Below are 21,513 nucleotides of genomic sequence, written 5' to 3'. Positions count from 1 at the left end.
CCATGTATCAATCTAGTTAACGACTCTAGTGGCCCAATACCTTTATTGGCCTTCTAAATTAATTAACTATATCAACATATAGATTAATTAATATCGGATCGTTTCACCCAATTGATAGGTCAAGTTTCCAACACGTGTGGTGCCAAGCTACACCTCGTGTTCTAAAAGATTCAAAGGAGTGTGTATCGACTCACTCATGGAATCTGTTCGTCATCGGTTACTGTGTACGTATAATCCCTCATCCACTTGATGCTCTGTGGATGACTTTGGGTATGATCAACTGTCAAAATCTAATCGGTCATCTGAGTTAATACTGATGCATTTGGGAATCATCGGAGAACTCTTCTCTGATATTTCACTGCCTTGGCCAAAGACTTCATTGCATCTTCTTCCTTGAACTATCACCTCTTATACCGAGGGTGGATGGTCCCATCTTGACCACTTAATCATCTTCGTAAACTTCTCGATGCACCCATACTAAGACTATTTAGCATCCCATGATTAGAGACTCGTTAGCCATAATCAAAGTACAACCATCTGTCCACAACACGTCTTTGGTGTCTCAGGTCTAAGGATCACTTACAAAACCATGATGTGAATCAAGCAGATTGACAGTTCGGTATGATACTATTCAGGGATTCGTACAGATCAATTCATTGAACTCTTTATACTAAAGAGCACCCACTATCTATCCTTAATGTGTCCACACTAATGGCTAGGGGACATGCCATAATCATCATATGAGTGAGGCTAGATAGAGTTATTCTATTTGGATACTTCGACGCTCTTCTCACGTATCCTTCGAATAGGAATGTTTAGAACACATGCTTAAAGACTAGTGATCTCCGTATTAAGATCTCATCATAATTCACTAAGTCCGATCATGTATTCATGGACTTCATTATAAGCATCACACATGCACTATAATGAATATGTTATATTAATAAACATGGAACGCGATGTGGAATGTGTGATTGGCTTCTCGACCACATATATTTCCTTAAAAAATAAGGGCTAGGATTGCTACAAATTCAAACTGTGATATCTGATGATCCAAAGATCTGATTGAGCTGAATTTTTCAGGGTTGCATCATCTCCCCTTTGCTTTACATCCGTACCCTCTGATCTATAAAAGAGGCCTGGATCACTGTGAAGTTCATCCTTAACTTGCTTTCTACTCATGTGTGCTGATTCAAAGATAGTGAGTTTTGAGATCCATCAAGTGTTGTTGGTGCCTTGGGTGTGTGTGAAGAAGCATTAGAGAAGAGGAGGAGCTTACCGTACTTTGTAAATTGCCGTGATCCTGGTGAAACGTAATAATTTAATGTAAGCATCTTCGCCTCACGTTGCTCGTTCTTGACATCATGGATAGCTTAATTAGATTCTACTATCATCTTTTCTGTCACACCACCTTCTTAAATCCCCACAATCTTGTCTCTCTGTCATCATACCATTCACGCACTCGATCAGTATCATATCCGCAACGTTCTCTATTTCACTCACGTAACGCTTCACGTCATTTCATTGTATTTCTTATTTTCTTTGATAATTTCAAGTTTGAGTTATAGCTATTTACGACCTTGGACTCAAGATCACTACATTGCCTTTTATCTTTTCGTCTTTATCCCCTCTCATATCGATAATCACTATAGTAAGAAAATTGAGTACTTAATCATCATTCCCTGTGGAGACAATACATACTTATCACTGGATAAATATTCCTAAGCAAGTACTAGTATATATATTTATTGAATCATCACAATTACCAACAACGAGTTAAAACCCTAAAATTGAGATTATCAGCTAAGTACCCTTTTCACCCTGGTTTGAGGATGAAAAATCAAGGTAAAACTCTTCACAGGTCACTTCCTGACTCACAATGATGTGATCGTTGATTATAACATGATAAATGTTCCTATAATTATATGAATTTAAAAGGAATTTAAACTTATAAAAATGAATTGATCATAAGATGATATTTGATTATTTTAGAATATTTTTGAAGTTTATATGAACATCCCTTTTGTGAAAGTTTTTTTATTTTAAATTAATTATGATGATTACTTATTACCTATGGATATTTTTAAGCACCATATGTGCAGAAATTTACAACAATTAAATGGGATGAGGATCAATGAACTTGAGCATTCCATGTGCTTTTTAGAGTTATTTCTTTGGGCTACTGGAACGAATCAGAGTAGTTTCGATTTTGGGCTTTAACATACAAGTTATATGAGTGTGGAAAAAGTCCTAGACCCTAAAAAATTCCCCAAATTTTCCTTTTAAAGAGCATGATAAAACTCAAATGAATGGGTTTTATTAAAGACAATGAAAAAAATAGGAAAAAATATAAGGGCAATTAAGATCATGCCCTAAGCATAAATGATCTATTACTCTCTCTTTATATCTTTACCTTATTCTTGGTGTTATCTAGAAGGGTCTAGAAAAAAAGGAAAGGCTTTCCAAAACTCTGATTTTCAAACTGGTTCATATAAATATTTTGAAGAGTTGACCCTTTGCTCATTGTTTTCTTGAAGCAAAATACATGATATGGGAAAATTTTAATACCCAAGTTTAGGAAGAGGCTTTTGGGCTTAAACGCATGAGAATCAACAATTTAGGAACCTAGAAATTAAGTTTCATGATTCATTCATTTCCAGAATTTTCTCTCCAGATGAAGCCAAATTTGGAAATATTCTGAGTTCCTCAAGGGGACCCATGGCCTGTGCATATCCCCTAGATCCTGTAGCTTCTGTCACTGACATCAAAATAGTCACTGTCTATTTTTAGAATTTAAAAATTAAATTAATAATACAAAAATGATATTTTATATTTCTAGTTATTTTAGTCTTGATAAATTATCCAAAAATTGATAACATTATTATTGATTATTTGTAATAATTTTATTTTGAATTTGATTCCTTGAATATAGAGAAATCTAAAGAATATTTTATACTTTATAATATAATATAAATTTACAATAACTCAATTATTCTAAAGGTGAAGGCGAAGTCATCCGGGTTCAATACCCTGGGTGAAAGCAAGTCCGTGCAGTCAAATATCTTGATTTTCATCGGCACATGCTCGTTTTATTCATTGTTTTACCATGTTTGTGTGTTTTTTTTCGTTGTGTCCGTATCCATCTTGTCGTGTTCGCATGTTGCATGTCGTGTTGTTTCGTGTCGTCGAATATGTGTCAAGAACCTATGCTTATTTTTGTATTAAGGGGGGGTCCTATGTATAAGACCCCTCCCCCTCGCCCCCGTGAGGTTACTTAGCCCTTACTGCGGGCTCATCTGCCCTTAGTAAGGGCCATCGTACCTTTATATAAGGGGGCAGGATGGTGCCCTAGCCCTGAGACAAGGAATTTATCATGAAATTTTTGTTGCTCAACCTTGGTCTCATTGAGAAGAAGAGAGGAAGGGAAGAAGGAGAGGAAGAGGAAGCAGAAGAGAGGAAGAGAAGGGGGAAAGGATGAGGAGTGTACCACCCACAACGCTGCCGTCATCTCCCACGATGCTGCCGCTGTCATCTTTGGGTCATGCCACCATACGAGCACGTGCGAAACTCTTCTTGGTGCTCCAGGTCGACTATCGCGAACAACCCCGCATACGACCAACGACCCATGATGCATGCTCCCGGGATCCGCAGGACGTCAAAGCCAGCCTTCACTCCGCATGATGACTACCCATTCCTACCAGTGCATGCCTGCCCCGCCTCACCCGTGCCAGTAGGATTAGAGAGTTGTATCGCCTTGTCGGGTGGCCCCTTTTCCCGCCTTTGCGCTGGTCGCACCTCCTGCTGTAACCCTGATGTTCGCATTGCCTACATGCCACCGATCGCCGCTCGCATCCGCCGCGTGACCTCGCTGGTGCCGACCCATCTTAAGGTTGCTTCGCCAGACTCAGCCAAACGCTTGAGCCAATTTTCCGCTGCACGTCTCTTTTCCTCGCCCTCTCCTACTCTCCACCATCGCGCTCCAGCGCCGCGACTCCGCTGCCTGTCAAGCAACGCCGTGCTCACCTCCGACACGCTTCCACCGCACTTGCCCGTACCGGTTTGCGCCGACGAAGACACTAACAACGAGCGCCACCGCCAAAGAGGTACGTCATTCCCCTCTGGTCGTCAGTTATATTATCTGTTCCAGTATATTTTTGGCTGCACTCTGTCACGTTCGGTTAGTTTAGGTGAGAGTTTAAATACTGAAAACTACGAATTGAGTGAATTCCCAAGTATGGGTCGAGCCTGTCCATTACGTGGGAGCGCCAACGGGATTATCCCGCTTGACGCCGTAGACACTATCGTCACTTCGACGAGGGTCAGAAGGTCACCATCATCGTCACTGGTCACCCGCCCCCAGAGCTTGGAGCTCGACAAGACCCCACGACTTGGGGCCTTCACGTACATCGACCTAGGAGTCATCACATCACGTAGTTACATTGCCCATTTGGGAATTACCCGTCGAACAACGTCTCCGACGACGTGCGACATCATCTTGGTATCAGAGAATCATCTCGGTACCCCGACCAGACGACGCCCCCGATGACGTTTTGCATGGAATTTATCACCACTGATGTTTTGCACCCGATTACCATCTTCAAATGAAATTTAAATTCTGATGTAATCAGTGTAGTACATATATCATTTATAGTTTCAAGAATTATTAATATTGTTCAAGCACTATCCTAATGAAAAATAATTAGTTGCACCAACAAGACTTGTGAAACCAGGACATTAATATATTTATATGCAATATCAATATGCAGAATTTTTAAAAAATATTTTAATTTAGCTAAGCATGACATTTATTTAATTTATTCACCATTTCAGTCTGGTATATGTTTATGCTATTAAATCAATTCCCAATATCTGAATTCATACAAACATATGATTCATCCAATTTGTAAATAATCTCTCTGTGAAATGAAATAAATCTCTTATCAAAAAGTTTCCTTGAAATCAATGAATTTCATTAGTGAATAAATTAATGAATAAGTTGGGATTTAGATTTCTTGTTTTTAAGGGAATTCTAATTTTGAGAAGATTGATATTTAATATTTATACAATCAGGGTAAAAAATCATGAAATAAATAACATTGCAATTTATCACAAAAACTGGAAGAAAGCAATTTCTAAAAGAATACACATATTTTTTAATGAATAGTTCTGAGATCGACGCAAATTATTTACAAAGAATTAATGTCCAATTAGAAATTATCTGATAAATGTGTTTAATTTACATGAAATATTTTTATATGATAGAGAAGGAAACAGATTAAAGATTCCTAAAAATTTAGAGATCATTTTTTGAGAAACTTCTCTGATACAAATAAATTTGTTGAAACTTGGTAACATCAACTTAGATCAATAAAATTATGCTTTTATACTTATTTTTACCACATATTTCAGAGTTTCACTAGCATTATTCACCATTTAAGGATAAAATGAGAAAATTATGATCTATTTTCCTAAGCTTTATTTTTATATATTTTATTGATTTTTTAAACTAACCCCACGACTCTTTAGGGTCAAGTAGATTTCTCACATCTTCATGCAGATTTATTTGAAAAAACAGGACTTAGGTAAATACAATGGTGAAGTTGATATTCGAATGGGAGGAAAGTAGAAACCTAATTCATCTAATAGATGATAAGAGGAGGCCAAATACACAAGAAGCCCATTCTAGAATCCCATTCAAACCTCCTTAAAGACTGGGTCAACTAAAGTAAATAATTGTGAAACTAACCCACAATCTGAATTTGAAAGGTCTATTTTCAAATCTGAGGAGGGCACATAGGTCTAGGCTGGAAATCATGAAGTTCTAGTGCTCCAAACCCTAGGAATTAAATCCAATGGTTGGGAGATTTAGGGCACTTCTACTTATTATCTTCTCCCTCTCTTTGTATCTCATCTTTGATTTTGGCTCCCAGATTTTTGTTCGAGGCCTAGTGCATCAGATTTGTTTGATACATTCTTGTTCTACAAGAGTGTAGGAGAGACAGTTCAAGGATAATCAAGATTCTTGGTGAAAGAGCACCACTTGGCCCTTGAGGGAAGTGACTACAAGTTCATGTGATCTCCTGAATATTTTATTTCAATTTTATGATCATTTTTATAGATAAACATTCCAGAGGATAGCGTAGAATTCAAGCTTTTCAACGCATCAAACATTACTGAAAAATTCCTCATGTAGCAAAATTTACAGCATTTTCAGTCTACTACTTGCGTGGCGGAGCGCCGCCGCCCACAAATTGTGGCAGAAGGTTTTCTTCAATGTTAAGTATTATTTCTTGCCCTAAAAATTCTCCAAGACTTCCTTTAAAAAATCTCATTCTATTATTAGAACTTATCTAAAACAAAATAAATAAGTATTTCATTTATTTGAAATAGTTTTGACTTGTTTTCATTTATTTCATTAATTTTCCTATTTAGAAAATACTTAAAAATCCTGAAAAATATAAATCACCTAAAATAAATATTTAAAATATATTTGAAATTCAATTTACTCTCTCATTACCTGCTCCATGTGGATTCGACCCTTTCTTACCTATTCAATGTAAGGAAAATTTTATAAATATTGTTGCATAAATCGAAGCCTTAAAATGACTTGTTTAACCCACATTCTGGTTTATCAAAACTACTTCTCAAAAAAATATTATGAAGCTTTTATGAAGGCTAATTATAATTCAGGAAAAAAACCATACTAATTATATAATAATTTCATAAAACCTTCTGATGTTGAGTCATATCCTGATATGAAATATCTGGAAAAAAATCCATAATTTAAGAAGGAGAGTTTAATATGTTGGAACTGACATAATGAGATTTACGTCAGTAATACCATCTCAATATTATGAAAAAAAAGTTCCAGTGGAATGATATATGAAAACTTAATTTATCAGACGAGGAGATACATTAACACAACAAAAAGGAGATACGTCGTTACAAACTAATATAAACCAGAGATATCAGGAAACCAAGAATTAGAAGAATGATCAAATGAAAATATTTGATTTAAAATTTCTTCTGATAAAATCTATAATTTATGTTTCCAATAGCTCTTTTATGCCCAACTTTGATCACCTATACATTTTGCCTCAAAGATTTGATTGGGCTGAACTTTATGTCTGGGGATTTTTTGACATCAAATGGGTTCTTTAAACTCCTATCTTCTAGGTTCCCTGTTTCCAAAAAAAAAAATAATATTATTAAATAATTTAAATTAAGTATTATCATATTTTTAAAAGGCAACGATCAAACGTAATAAAATATTACTGAAAAATATTATACAAACGTAGTATTTTCTGATTTATGTTTTAATAAATGAATTAATTAATAAATACATTCTCACTTAATAAATAAAAAATCAAAATATTATTGTCTAAAATAGAATATTAGTAATGATAATATCATGTCATATACCATATATTAAGCAAGCAACTAATTACTATGATGAGAAAGATTTAGTTCGTGAATAAAACCTTTAGATAATTCGTTTTAATTAATAATTAATTTAATTTCAAAGAATTAATTTTTATAAATTAAAATTTTTTTTTTAAAACATCAAATTTAAATATGTTTTAAAAATAAATTAATGACCATAAGGTTGCTGCTGGTTTACCACAAAGAAGATGATGAATTGAGATATATTATTAGGATCCAGTGCTCGCAAAATTTCAAATTCTTGAGATAATTTTTTTGAAAATTTAAATTTATCCATTGAAAATTTGAATCAGAATTATCAAGAAAAGATCCACAGTGTCGAAATTTTCTATTATATGATGGTCACAAATGAACTCTAATAAAATGATGGGAACTTAGGTAAGAGGAATTACGTGTAAAATGAATCATGCTGTGACTATACATATTACAGTACCTGTATAAAGAATACGGAATTTATGGCGTGAAATGGATCTCATAAATAGTTTAGGTAAATTATATAAGTAGGATTATTCATTAAAATTTATGACACCGATTGGATCGTTGCTTTGCAGAAGGGATTTGTTTTGGAAGATAATATTGAACTAAAATTTTTTATAATTTTTTTTGGTTCATCTTGTTATAATTTTTGTTGATACAAAATTACACTTGATTCATTCTATTGGATAACTTTATATATCCTTGTAGGAATTATTTGAGTAACTCAGCACAAACTGTTTCATTAGATTTATTGAAGTAACTTTAAATATAGTAACTGTAATTTTAGTTTATTTAATGATTTATAAAATTTGAAACATAAAGCTCTGATAAATGATTTCATGAATTATTATAATGAGTTTTGTCCATGCAACTCATTAAGTATCGAAGAAGGAGAGGAAATTAATTAATCCAAATCGGAGAACCATAAATAGTCAGGAATTTGATATTTCATATATAAATGCATGAATAAGAGAACCAAGAAAAATAGTTACCTAAACTACTTGAACTGTGTGCTTGTATTATATGATGATGATCTATTATCCATGTCATATTGGACAAAATTGGTTGGTTTTTGTGTCATTTCAGAACAGTAAAGGGTTTTATGATATTTGAATAGGGATATAATTTAGTAATATAACAAGAAGATAGTACCTCCTTATTACCCGATGAATCATTTATTGAAAACCTACCACAAGTGATGTGCCAAACTCTCCTTTTAATTAGAGTGGTATTTATTATTGATTACATAAGTAAAAAATATTTATACTTATGTTGTTTTAAGATCAAAGGAAATCTAATCAAAATGAGTACACCATCTGTGTACAAATAAATTGATACATATACAATTAACAGTTACTCCAATAATTTACTAACAAAAAGGAGAAGGAAATTTCTGGGATCATAAGATGCTTATTTATAAATAGAAAATGTTGATAATCATAAAAAATTTTTGAGAAGAAATTGACGAGGATACTTGGCTAAAATTAAGACAATATAATTTGTATATCGATTAACACCTTATAAAAGTTCTCATGTAACGTAGTTGATTGAGATAATAAAAATCAGATACTACACCATTTGTGTTTCATAGATTGAACACCCATCAATAAAAAAATATGTTTTATTTATTTGCGGAGATTCTCACAATATTGTCTGTAGTATACCCAAAATTTAATGCTAGCTGGTTTATTTGAAATATCTATATCACTCTTATTTCTTGGCATGGATCTTTAGGGTTGCGATGTGTGTCCATTTGTCATAAAACATTATTCTGTGGTATTTGAAAATACTTTTACAATTAGGTCATGACGTTTCCTTCTCCATATACTCCTAATTATTTTTCCTAACTAGAATACAACTCTGCCTAAAAATCATTAGAGTGCTGATACTTATAAAATAAGTATGAAAACATTTCAAGGTTGAAATACTACTATAATTGGGAATATGGATGATTTTACAACAATAATCCTAAAGTTACTGATAGGGAATCAACATAGATAATTAAACGATGGATTCAATAGTTGAAGACATAAAACCAAATGGTGATATGCCCAAACAATCTTCCAAGTACATCTGAAAACTTCTTGTCAACCCTGGTCCATGAACATGTTTATGTAGACTATATATTTTAGCTTTTCATTCCATACAAAGTGACAATGAAATTGCGAAGTATTTTGCTGATTGATTTGAACTCCATCTTTCTTTGGAAGTATTTTGTTGATTGATTTCACATTTGTAATTATCTTGTGATTATGCCTAAATTTATCCTATTTTACCTATTAATTTTCTCTGAAAATATATAATATTTAGCTATCTCTCTCTCTCTCTCTCCCTCTATATATTTATATTTATTTATTCATATGAAATGAAGCTTCATCACGAAGAAATAAATTCTCATCTTCTCCAACGCGGGATTCCTGTTAAAGACCAGGAGGATTTTCTCCTCGTTGCGCTTCAATCGATCATGGATACCAAGATTGAAAAGTTCTTCGAATCAGTTGGGAATTTCTTCAAGGGCGGGGATGTCATACCGTGGTGCGATCGAGATATCATCGCTGTAAGCTCGCGATTTTTCGTTCTTCTCAACGCGAAAATCATAATCTTGTCCTGATACTGAAGTTTATCTTTGGAAATTTTGGGTTAATGAAGACATCATAAGAGAAATTACTCTTTTTTTTCATGGGGAAGAGAAATTACTCTAGTTTGCGACGTTCCGAATTAATTTCTCTCCTATTTCGCTCTGTCGAATGATTTAAGGGGAACTTACTTTGACTTTAATTGGTTCATTAGTGTAGTCATTCTTTTTGTCTATGCTCTTCGGGAAGAATCCAATCTCCGATCAGCCCCCCCTCGATGTAGTTTCATTAGATTTTTATCATCATAATGTGAGTTTATTGATCTTACGGATCAAAATTTGGGGTATTTTTTCAATCATTTTGGTGTATATTTTAATTGTCTGTGGCCATAGAGTTTTGTCAATCCTCGTAAATGCTGTTGCTGAAAATTTTGACATCCTCTCTGCATTAATCTGAATTACGAACCATTTTCTTTTCTCTTTGAATTCACAGCTCTATGATGAATGTTGATCGCAGAATTTATTTAGGATAGCTACTATTTATTCATTTTTTTGTGTTTCTCTTCTCCTTTTTGATTACCTTCTTTGCAACCATCTCTGTAACCAAGACAAAATTCATTATTATTGTTAGGGTTGCGAAAGAGAACTTGCGGAAAACGATAGATCCAGCGAAAATATGAGTGAAAGCTTGATGAGGTTATCTTGGGCTCTTGTACACTCTAGACAACCTGAGGATGTGCAAAGGGGAATCGGCATGCTTGAAGGTGTATTTTTATCATCATGCACTGTCCTCTCTATTCCAAACTTTAAGTCTAAAAAATTATGCCATGGTTATTAAATTATGATTTATTTGTTTATTCCTAAAAAATATGGTTTATTCTATCTTTTAGACGTTGTACAGAGTTTAGAATATGATGTGTTTAGGTTTGTGGAAGAGTAATGTTCTTACGGACAAGTTTTGAAGAACAAACTCAATGAGAAGCCTACTAAAACAACTAAACCAGGAGTGAGGAAATTATAGCTGGTGATGTCAGTGATAAGGTCACGAACCAGATCCATCCGAAAAAGCCTTGATCTTGCGGAATAACCACATTGTAATGATCACGTCCAATGTTCAACACGAGGAAGAAAGGAAGAAAGATAGTAGTAGAGGTCGCGGAATGAGAGATGAGAAGACAGGGGAAGGTGAAATTCTGTCTGAGCCATCTTTAGTCTGGGGAATCTCTGTGTCGGCTAACAACTCCGGGCGCTTTAGGTAATTGAATTCTTGAATGTCGTGGATGGCAGCTCCTATTAGGTAATTTTTCGTATATCTTTCCTTCCTAAAGTCATTTTTGAGGCCATATGTGCTTTGCACCAGGGCTTTTTCCTTTGCCTAATCAATTAACGCTTGGGGAGGTTCATATCAGTCAGTCTGAGCACGAGATACACACCCCGATAGGTACTTCATATTTGCGTCTTTGTGCAACGCCACATATAAAAATGCATTATTGATCTCGTATTAATGAAGAGGTCAAATGAGACAAACAGTCAGCAAGGGGTAGAATAATTTGGACGGATGGAATTTTGCCCTTAAATTGGTCAATAGCGCCATCAGGTTTGCCTGCGCAGTATATACCCATCGACATCCCTACTTCAGAGTTTCCTTGAGTGGATACAAGGGTGAACTCCCAGGCTAAGGGACAAGCCAGATAGAGTGCTCTAGCAGCACGTTGGGCGCTGGAGAATGGAACAAAATGATTACTTGAAAAATTACTAGAAAAGAGGGAACTAGAATGCGCCCCAATGATGAAGTCTTTTGTTATCAATCCCAGTGGACTGAGATTTCAAAATGAAAGAGGCGATTATGACATTGAAACAGGAATCATCACTGAACCCAGAGGACATGTTCTAGGCTGTGTCTCTGGTATGTTCTACCTTATCAAAACCATACAAAAATAGTTTCCTACCAAATGACCGAGTTATCATTACGCGATATGTGGCCTTTAAAAGAGAAATATTCAATACGAATGGATGAATGAACTGTTTGCGATTGTTGGATGAAGATGACTGAAGGAGAATGTCAAATGTAGAAGATGATAGAAGAAAGTGAAAAGCTTGGGTGAGCTGCTAACCTCTGGTCACAGGTGCACTCCTGCGTCTAGCCATTCAGTCGTGCTCGACTGCCTGATTGGGAAATTCCGTAACTGAAACTTGATTTTGGGGTTCCCGCCTTCTTCTTTATTTATGGCCGGGTTGACACATGCCTCGTTATTGGGAAATTCCTTACTAGAAAAGATGATAGAATTTGGCATGTGTGTAGGGTCATCCCTGTTCGCCTGAATCATATCATTCTCCTTGCAAACAAGTTCTAGAGGAGGAGTGTATATATATATATATACATATATATGTTATGATAGGTTTCCCTGGATGCGTCGGGGGCATTATCGTCATGCTGCTACGCTTCCTTTCTCTCTGTGTTGCCTTTAAATAGCACAGCCCTCCTTTGAGGAGGGCAGACTGAATGTTTGAGCTTAAGTAATAGTTGGTTTCCTTTCTCTCTCGTCTCTTCTATATCCACGCTCTGTCTCCCACCATGATCCCCGTCCTCGTGATCGTCTCTGCATCACCGCATCTTCAGGCTGCTCGTCCCGGCCGATCCCTATCTCCCCTGCTCGGCCTCCTCTCCTACCCTTCACGTTTCACCTCTCTACCCCTGGAATCTCCAGCCTCGCCTCGTCCTCTTCCCCTTCAGATCCAAACCTAGCACAAGGTTCGTATCAATATATATATACACTCTTCAGTTCCCTACCATTCTGTGATTGTGTCGTCGGATCTTCAGCCAGATCTTCCCACGACTGATCCTTGCCTTGTGAACAATTGATTTCTCCCTCCTCATCCCTCGGCGATTCCATTCCTTAGTGATCATCTTTCCTTCACCTGATCTTGATTCTGTAGGATACAGCGTTGTGTAATATCTTATGTAATAGATGTTTCGAACAAAAAAAATCTTTAACAGATGAGCTGAAATACGTCCTTGCATTATTTGAATGAAAACTGCAAGTAGTGCGACCAAGTTTGATCTTTATCTCAACAAGAGTAAAAAAATGGTCAAAAACCTCAAACTATCGTGCTTAAGATGTATTCAGTACTGGGTTTCCATGAAACCATTTACCATCTGTTGGATAAAAATGTGAAGGGAAATAAGAAGATAGGGATTTTCAAAATCTTTAAGAAAATTTATAAGAGTACTCGTACAATATCAAATGCCAAATGAAAAATCTTTCTTCAGGGAGGGATTGAACTGGAGAAGGATCTTTGGATTAACTTTCCTCAACTATTATGTGAAAAAGATTAATTTAATCGCCATTTAACTGCTCTCCTAATTATTTTCCTTTTCAAGCTTTGTTGCATACACGTGCCTTTAAAATCCTGATCGGTTGAACATTTTTTATGTTATCTTTTTGCAGCTTCTTTGAGTAATTCCAGCAGTATGTTACAGAAGAGAGAAGGGCTTTATCTTCTTGCTGTGGGCTATTACAGAAATGGAGACTACTCAAGAAGCAGGCAACTTGTTGAACAGTGTCTGGAGGTTAAGTGAAACACTTGAGAAATCTGATTTTCACCAATTATTTTGATTTTGATTTTTTACTGTTTGTGGTAATACTATGTTTCGTAATAATATTAATCTCTACAACTAACATAATAGTTGCCTTTTTAATGCTTTTTCTGTCTGAAGTAGTCGGTACAGTCTAGTCTTATCTTGACGATACTTTCAGGTTATTTTTTGTATCCGTTTGTGCAGTATTTATCTCTCTCTCTCTCTACTCACATCACGATCTTGAAAAACTTGGACAATAATATCTCTCCAGACATCTATCAAATGAATCTAGGAATGTTTTACCCTGATCTAGTCATTTTCCTCCTATCCAGTTTCAATCTCTCTCTCTCTTCCATCATCATTATCACGAATATCCTGGGACAATTTCCTTTGCAAGACATTCGACAAACGAATCTAGGAAGGTTTCCTAACGATCTTATCTATCACCGCATATCCAGTATTCATCTCTCTCTCTATCTCGTTATCATGATCAAGAAGAACCGGAGTAATAACCTTTGCCAGAAATCTGTCAAATGAATCTAGGAAGGTTATAAACTCAGCTAGCCTATCTCGTCCTCTCCAGTATTTATCTCTCTCTCTTTCCTGCATCATTATCATGAAGAGCCTGGATAACAGCCTTCTTTGGGCATCCGTCAATGAATCTAGGAAGGTTTATTCTGATCAAATCCATGTCTACTTGTCCAGTATTTATCTCTCTCTCTTCCCTGCATCATTATCATGAAGAGCCTGGATAATATAATAGCCTTCTTTAGGCATCCGTCAATGAATCTAGGAAGGTTTTATTCTGATTAAATCCATGTCTACTTGTCTTGTATTGATATCTCTCTCCCCCCCCACCCCAATCATGATCATGAAAAGTAGGATAATAATCTTCGCCTGCGCAACCTCTCTCTACTTTCTCTCTCTAATTTCTCTCACTATTCTGGAGCCTGAAGAAAATGGTAGGGTGACTAATAACTCTCTTTAGTTTCTCGCTCTAACCGGCGCAAAATCTTAGGCATGTGGACCTTCATCTCTCATGGTCAGTACAACCTCTCTCTAACTTTTTCTCTCTCTAACACCACTATTTTGATGTTCCCAGATCCAGCCGGAGTGGAGGCAGGCACAGACGCTGAAGAAGGCGGTGGAGGACAAGATTGCAAAAGGTGATGATCCTGTCTTTCTCTCTCTAAAACAAGTTCAAAAAGAGAAGAAAAACAGAGCTCTCAATCTCTCTCTAAACTTGTGTCCAGACGGGATGATTGGGATCGGCATTGCGGCCACAGCCGTCGGGCTCGTGGTCGGCGGAGTCGCCGCCGCGCTCGCCCGCAAGAAGTGAGAGAAACCAATAATTCCTCTCCCTTTCTCTCTCTAGGATCCAGATCTCTATATACATCTCTCTCTAAAATATGTGAAAAAGAGAGTGGGGTTGAGAAGACTAACTGGGATATAAATAACGGGTGCTGGCCTTATTTCATTCATCTTTCTTGGAATGGCGCATGAGAGATGTATATCTCTATCTCTATCTTTATCTCTATCTCTTGCCGGCTTTCTCCGCTCTCTCTGTTTTTCAGTGGTGGAGAAGAGCGAGGAGGAAGCTTCGGTAGTGGCCGGAGGTGGCGCGGGAGAGGGAGACTTGAAGAGGGGAGCCGGTGCGGTGAAGGAAGAGGTCCATGACGATGTCGAGATCCTTCTCTTTGCGGGTGGTGATGATCCTTGTCATGGCGTCTCCATCGCCGCAGCTCAGGGCGTGGCGCAGCAGCTGGAAATCATGGATCATGATAGAGAGAATCATAGATACATAGAGAGAGAGCCATAGATAGGTAGTTACAGAGTAATAGATACATGAGAGAGACAGAGAGAGTCAGAGAGACAGTAAAAGAGTCATAGATATATATATATAGAGTCAAATATGCACAGTGTGAGAGAAAGAGTCATAGAGTCATAGATAGAGAGAGAGAGAGAGTTAAAGGGAGTCATAAAGTCATATATACATAGAGAGAGAGAGTCATAGGGTCATATGTACATAGAGAGAGAGAGAGTCATAGAGTTCATATATACACAGAGAAAGGGAGAGTCATAGGACCATGAATACAGAGAGTGAGTCATACAGTTCAGCTTTACATAGAGATAGTCATAGATATATGGAGAGACTCATTGACAGAGAAAGTCATAGATAAGTAGAGAGAGAATGATAGTAATATATGCACAGAGAGAGAGTCATAGATAGAGAGAGTGATAGAAATATATGTAGAGAGAGAGATAGTCATAGATAGATAAAGAGAATGACAGAAATATATGCAGAGAGAGAGAGTCATAGATAGATAAAGAGAGAGGTATAGATAGATAGATAGATAAGAGAGAGTCATATATATTTGTAGAGAGAGTCATAATGAGAGAGCCGGAAGACAGAAAGGAAGAGAACAGAGGAATGGAGAGAAGAAACGGCAGAGAAAAATAGAGAGATTTAGTCAAGGAAAAAGAACAGAGCAGAGAGAAAGAGAGAAAGGGGAACAGAGATAGGGACGGAGCAAGACAGATAAGAGAGAGAGAGAGAGAGAGAGAGAGAGAGAGAGAGAGAGAGAGAGAGAGAGAGAGAGAGAGAGAGAGAGAGAGAGAGAGAGAGAGAGAGAGAGAGAGAGAGAGAGAGGAGAGAGAGAGAGAGAGAGGCATAGAGAGAGACAGAGAGAGACACGCACAGAGAGAGACAGAGAGACAGAGAGAGAGGAGAGAGAGAGGAGAGCGAGAGGATCACAAACCTTTTCAAAGTATTTGTGGGGATGGATGATGCACCGTATCGCGATGCGGAAGGCCGACATTATATCCTCAGGGAGGTTGGAGTTCAACAGCGCCTGTCATTGAAATTACGTTTAAAATAAACATCATGATAATGATGATTGAAGATGATGAATATGATGATGATGATGAATCTCTGACCTTGTTTATGGAGATACCGAACTCGTCCTTGAAGCGATTGAAGGTGGCCTTCAGCTGTGACCTACTCCGAGTAGAGAGAATCCTCGCCATCTCCTCGACATTGCACGGAGTCAGCTTAACCGCGGAGTCAAGAATTCCCGCCTCCGCCATAGCCAAGCTCGCATCGACCTCCTCTCCATTGTACTTGTGCGTGGCCACCAGAGGCAGCAGAAACTGCACAACACATGATTTCAACGAGAGATTTATCTTCTTATGAGGTTATTATAGTTGATGTTAGTGAGAGAGAAATGCCTGGCGGAGATCGCCGGAGAAGTAGTTGGCGACGTCTTCTTCAAGAGAGCGCTTGTAGCGCGTCTGGTACGCGTGCTTAATCGCTAGAAGCTCGGCTGGAGAGTTGATGCAGGCCGTCTCGATGATAACGCGGTAATCGATCTTTGATTTTGCTGCGGTGTAGGCGATGATGGCGTCTCTCTCCACTGGCTCGAAAATCCAGCGGTATATCGCTCTCTGGATGCAAAATTTTGAAAATCGGTTGACTGGATCTGAATTTACGAAGCTCATCTCTAGATTATCTCGACTTTAATTGGTGTCATTCTACTGAATTCATCGCTAGATTACCTAAAATTTTGTAGATGTGAATGTATTAATTCATGGCTACAATACCTGGAATTTACTAGGTATGAATTTCCAGAATCCATACCTAGATTACCTCGAATTCAGTAGATATGAATGTATTAATTCATGTCTAGATTAGCTGGACTTTCATTGGTATGAATCTACTAATTCATAAATGTTTATAGATGTGAATGTATTAATTCATGGCTAGATTACCTTGAATTTACTAGGTATGAATTTCCAGAATCCATACCTAGATAACCTCGAATTCAGTAGATATGAATAAATGGATTTATCAGCGACGAATTTAGTAGGTTTGAGTTTGTTAATTGATATCCAGGTTAGCTCGAATTTACCGGATAATGAGTTTATTAAATTAGTGGGTGGATTACCTCGAAATCTCCGGAAAGCTCGGATTCAAGGCGTTTGACGAGGTCCTCGTTGTAGAGATTCTCGTAGGCTAGCCGGATCTGAGTACGGTGGAAGGCGGATCTGTTAGCTAGCACGTCGATCACCGCCTTCTCATCCGTTCCCCATCCTGTTTAATCGGAAAATAGAACAACAGTCAGTTCATCAAGCATCAAGCATTGTGAAATAAAGCTACAATCAATTCATTAGGCGTCGGAATATTCATCTCCGATCAAGTCCAATCCATCGCCGTATTTTTACCAGCGTAATCATCAACTCTAATTATCAACTTAGATTTTTGGCTAATCAAGAACTTAGACGTTACTGATTATGAATCAATACAAGGTTATTTACAATCGGAATAAGTGTCAGATTCATCCCCGATCTGCTGTAATCCATTGCAGGATTATCAACAATGTCATCATACAAGCAGCTCCTAGGAAATTTAGACCAAGCTTCTGATTAACTTAGATCTTTGGCCGATCCAGGACTAACTTTGGATGGACCAACCGTTGCTGATTACGAATCGAGACAATGTTATTTACGATCGGAATAACTTTCAGCTCCATCCCCTATCTGCTCTAATCCCTCGCCGGATTATCACCAATGTAATCGTACAAGAAATTCCTAGGAAACTTAGACCAAGCTTCCGATTAGCTTAGATTTCCGGCTAATCCTGCTCTAATTCTGGACGGTGAAGGCGTTATTGACAGTGAATCTAAAAAGGATATTTACAATGAGGCAGGTAAAAAAAATGAGGTTTCGTCTACTCATTAACAACAGTGTACTGAATCCAAGAATTAGAGGAAAAGATTCAAACGCTGAGCGATCGAGAAATCAAGAAGAGAGACGGAGAGATTACCTTGGCAGGCTTTCCTGAGGATTTCAGCGTCTTCTTCAGGAGTTGGCACGGTCTGAACAGCAGCGTTCGTCGCCATCTCTTCAAATTCGAACTTGTAATTCTCTCTGATTTCGCTGTCTCTATTTCTCTTTGTGCATGCTCTTAACATCTGTGCTGTATTTATAGGCCGAGAAAAAGAATGGAAACGCCCGCTAAAACTCGAAATTACGTAAATGTCCTGCGAAACGGCCATGGTGATAAAATTGATGTTCAAACCTCCGAAACCGTTGCGTTACTCTCTCTCTCTCTCCTCCCTCGCGTGTTATTAATTTTATAATAATAATAAGAGAGTAAAATGTAGGAAAATAATAGGCGGCTAATAATAATAATAATTACAGAATGCACTATTTAGATAAATACTGGAATTGGTATGCAGAAACTATATGTGAATGTGATGATGATCCAGGGTTGAGTACCATGGGTTGTATAGATATTTATAAATAAATCAATATATTTTGAAAGTTAATAACAGTTGATGCGTGGGATACAATGTGATTACATAGATATAAATTGGTAATAAATTAAAAAAGTTACAAGTAATTATATTGGTCCTATACATAAATATTTATTATGTGGTTGTACTCCATGATAACGTCAAATTAGATGTATGTACCATGTACATGTAACAAGTAAATAAGGAGCACTATAAGTACAAAAACCAGAATCGATCTGCTTTGCCTTGAATCTATATGGGGGACTTATTAATGTTTATATGTTTAGTATAGATAAAATATAATGATGAAGGCCAAACATTATGGATGCATGTAAAAACATGGTGTACATAGATATATTCCATCAAAATTGATAAATACAGAGTTTAATACTGGCTAAAATTTGCTTCCTCGTTTAATCACATCCACATAGAAGCATGCACACAACATGCACACAATGATATATAGGTCCAATCAAGCATAGATGATAACACAAACTTCTAAACTTGTCATCCCCTGAGCTACTTCACCGTTGTTCCAGACTTAAAATATTTTCTCCATGTCTTTCTACATTTCGTGATAACAGCAAATGAAGTTAGGAGAAATAATGTCTCAAAATATGTTACAGAGTAAAATAAATAAATAAAACCTGGATGATTTAGCAATGTAATTAAATATTGATAGTATCATACTTTTCATGGCAGCCCAACCTAAAATCCTTGCCCTTTATTTATCTGCAGTTTCTCACGCAATGACAATTACTGAAACATGAAATATAATTTTTTTATTAGGGATTGAATTATGAACTGAACGAGATGTTATTGGCTGGGGAAATCATTCCCATATAATTTTGGCAATGCATTCCCATATGAAACATGAAATTTGTCAAGTATTTGTTAGTTTCTTGATATTATTTTAGAAATAAAAGGATCACACAATTTATCTCCCTGCTTTGTCATTTTCTGATTTCTCATATTTGTGCTGAATTATGTCATTATCCATTTTTATGAATTTTTAATTTTACTTTATTTTTTTTAATTTACTTTATTTTTTTAGACTTCCTTTAAGAGAAAAAATAAATCCATGAGCTCTGAATTTACAAACCTTACAAAACCTTGAAAACTGAAATATATCTTCTTTATTTACATAAATTGCTTCAATGTATTTTCAAAATCAGATGTAATATATTCAAGAAAATAAGCTATCAAATGTGCCATTGGCTGATGAGATTCACCGCATCCTTCAAATTTCTTCATCTAAACCTAGCCATAGAGGTTCCCACTTCATGAGAGTAATGATATGCTTGGATAATTCACATATTTGACTAGGTGCACAAAAATAATAAATTCTAAGGGAGAAGTTTGTTTTTGGAGATAAGATGTAAGAGATGAAAAATATTCATGTTTAATAATTGAATAATTTTTTTTTGGTTGTGAATCTTCGTAAATATATTTTATTCAAGTATGAAAAATACTTAAATAAAATTTAAAATAATATAAGATAAAGTATGAGTTTCACTCAAAAATGTCAATTCATCTTTGAAATCAAGAAATCAGATGTCCAATACGTTTAATCTAGCATCTGACAACTAATCAAACATATGACTATCTATCCTTATATCTATGAACTGGGGTATATATATATATATATATTGATAAATAATATGGGACAGTTAGCTGTCCACTCATTCATTATCCCGCATTGCTCTTCTTATTTTTAAAATTGATTTCACGGTTTATTCTATTTTTAGTTTATATGGACTAATTGTTTATTCTCTTCATTTTCGTCCTATGAACTTTCAATCATAAATTAATACTATTAATACTTCATATTTATATTTGTAAATTTTTAACACCTGTTTTCCCTTTCCTATAAAATATAAAACTAACTACTACATTTTTATCATATTCTTCTTTCAATGTAAATTTTTTTTCACTCCCTATATTTTTATTATATTTTTAATTCTATCATTTGCTTTATTATTGATTATTACTTTTAGTCTATGCCTTTCTTGTTTAAACAGTTTACTGTGAAATTGCAAGTATTTATGAATGCTAGAGAACCTGGATTTATGTATGCTAGCATCCATAAAATATTTTATTTTTGAATAAAATGAGTGAGGTATTTTATTTTCACAAAAATAATATGAAAGATTAAAATCCATGTTACCAAATCATGAATCATATTTTTAATAAAAAATTAGGAGAATCAGATAAGTCCTTGTAGATGCATATAGTGGTGGAAATTTTATGATAGTGTATAAGTGGACCACCATAGCTCATCAAGAAAATATAATAAAATATTATATGTCATGTAACACAATAGCAAAAAGGAAGATCTAATACCTGAACCAACTATTAGCCCAAAGGTAGAGACTATACCATTAGAATGGCTCCAAATTGTAATATTTGTTGGCTGAATAAAACACAGTAAATAGAACTATGTGGTTAAAAGGCGAATACAGATTTTACTTCTTGTTCAGAATTCATTAATACAAGCCCTATTCATTTTTCAACATGTGAGCCTAATAATGAACTCCATGGATTTTGTCAATAATAAGCCTATTATAATGATAGGATAATAAGATGACTCCTCATTTATAATTTAAAAAACACATTAAATTATTTTGATAGGGTAACCGCATAAG

The 21,513-nt window shown here is 35.9% G+C and overlaps 2 protein-coding genes across 3 annotated transcripts; one reads left to right on the top strand and one right to left on the bottom strand.

Moving 5' to 3' along the window:
* The first annotated feature begins 9,792 nt into the window (after positions 1-9,792).
* Positions 9,793-15,055, top strand: BIGYIN (Tetratricopeptide repeat (TPR)-like superfamily protein). The gene is made up of 5 exons (XM_078586019.1): positions 9,793-9,976; positions 10,626-10,758; positions 13,444-13,565; positions 14,677-14,740; positions 14,828-15,055. The coding sequence occupies exons 1-5, from the start codon at positions 9,884-9,886 to the stop codon at positions 14,911-14,913; spliced, it is 498 nt and encodes a 165-aa protein (XP_078442145.1). The 5' UTR covers positions 9,793-9,883; the 3' UTR covers positions 14,914-15,055.
* Positions 14,784-18,581, bottom strand: ANNAT8 (annexin 8). Of its 2 annotated transcripts, XM_078586007.1 has the most exons (6): positions 18,397-18,581; positions 17,519-17,664; positions 16,803-17,018; positions 16,512-16,724; positions 16,334-16,426; positions 14,784-15,336 (listed from the first exon to the last, which is right to left on the bottom strand). In XM_078586007.1, exons 1-6 carry the CDS (start codon positions 18,542-18,544, stop codon positions 15,145-15,147), a joined length of 1,008 nt encoding a protein of 335 aa, XP_078442133.1. In that variant the 5' UTR covers positions 18,545-18,581; the 3' UTR covers positions 14,784-15,144. The 2 variants fall into 2 exon arrangements, with proteins under 2 accessions (XP_078442133.1, XP_078442125.1); XM_078585999.1 differs by lacking the exon at positions 14,784-15,336 and having other exon boundaries at positions 15,981-16,426.
* Positions 18,582-21,513: the final 2,932 nt, after the last annotated feature.

Source organism: Wolffia australiana, chromosome 1 (assembly GCF_029677425.1).
Source record: "Wolffia australiana isolate 7733 chromosome 1, ASM2967742v1".
Lineage (NCBI taxonomy): Eukaryota > Viridiplantae > Streptophyta > Magnoliopsida > Alismatales > Araceae > Wolffia > Wolffia australiana.
The sequence above is the reverse complement of the archived record's forward strand: the minus strand, read 5'-3'. Positions and strand labels throughout refer to the sequence as shown.

Coding starts and splice junctions, on each gene's coding strand:
- BIGYIN (XM_078586019.1), top strand. CDS start 9,884: ATGGATACCAAGATTGAAAAGTTCTTCGAATCAGTTGGGAATTTCTTC. Junction 10,759..13,443: donor GGGAATCGGCATGCTTGAAG/GTGTATTTTTAT, acceptor ATCTTTTTGCAG/CTTCTTTGAGTAATTCCAGC. Junction 14,741..14,827: donor GGAGGACAAGATTGCAAAAG/GTGATGATCCTG, acceptor ACTTGTGTCCAG/ACGGGATGATTGGGATCGGC.
- ANNAT8 (XM_078585999.1), bottom strand. CDS start 18,544: ATGTTAAGAGCATGCACAAAGAGAAATAGAGACAGCGAAATCAGAGAG. Junction 16,725..16,802: donor TCTCCGGCGATCTCCGCCAG/GCATTTCTCTCT, acceptor TGTGTTGTGCAG/TTTCTGCTGCCTCTGGTGGC. Junction 16,427..16,511: donor TCGGTATCTCCATAAACAAG/GTCAGAGATTCA, acceptor TTTCAATGACAG/GCGCTGTTGAACTCCAACCT.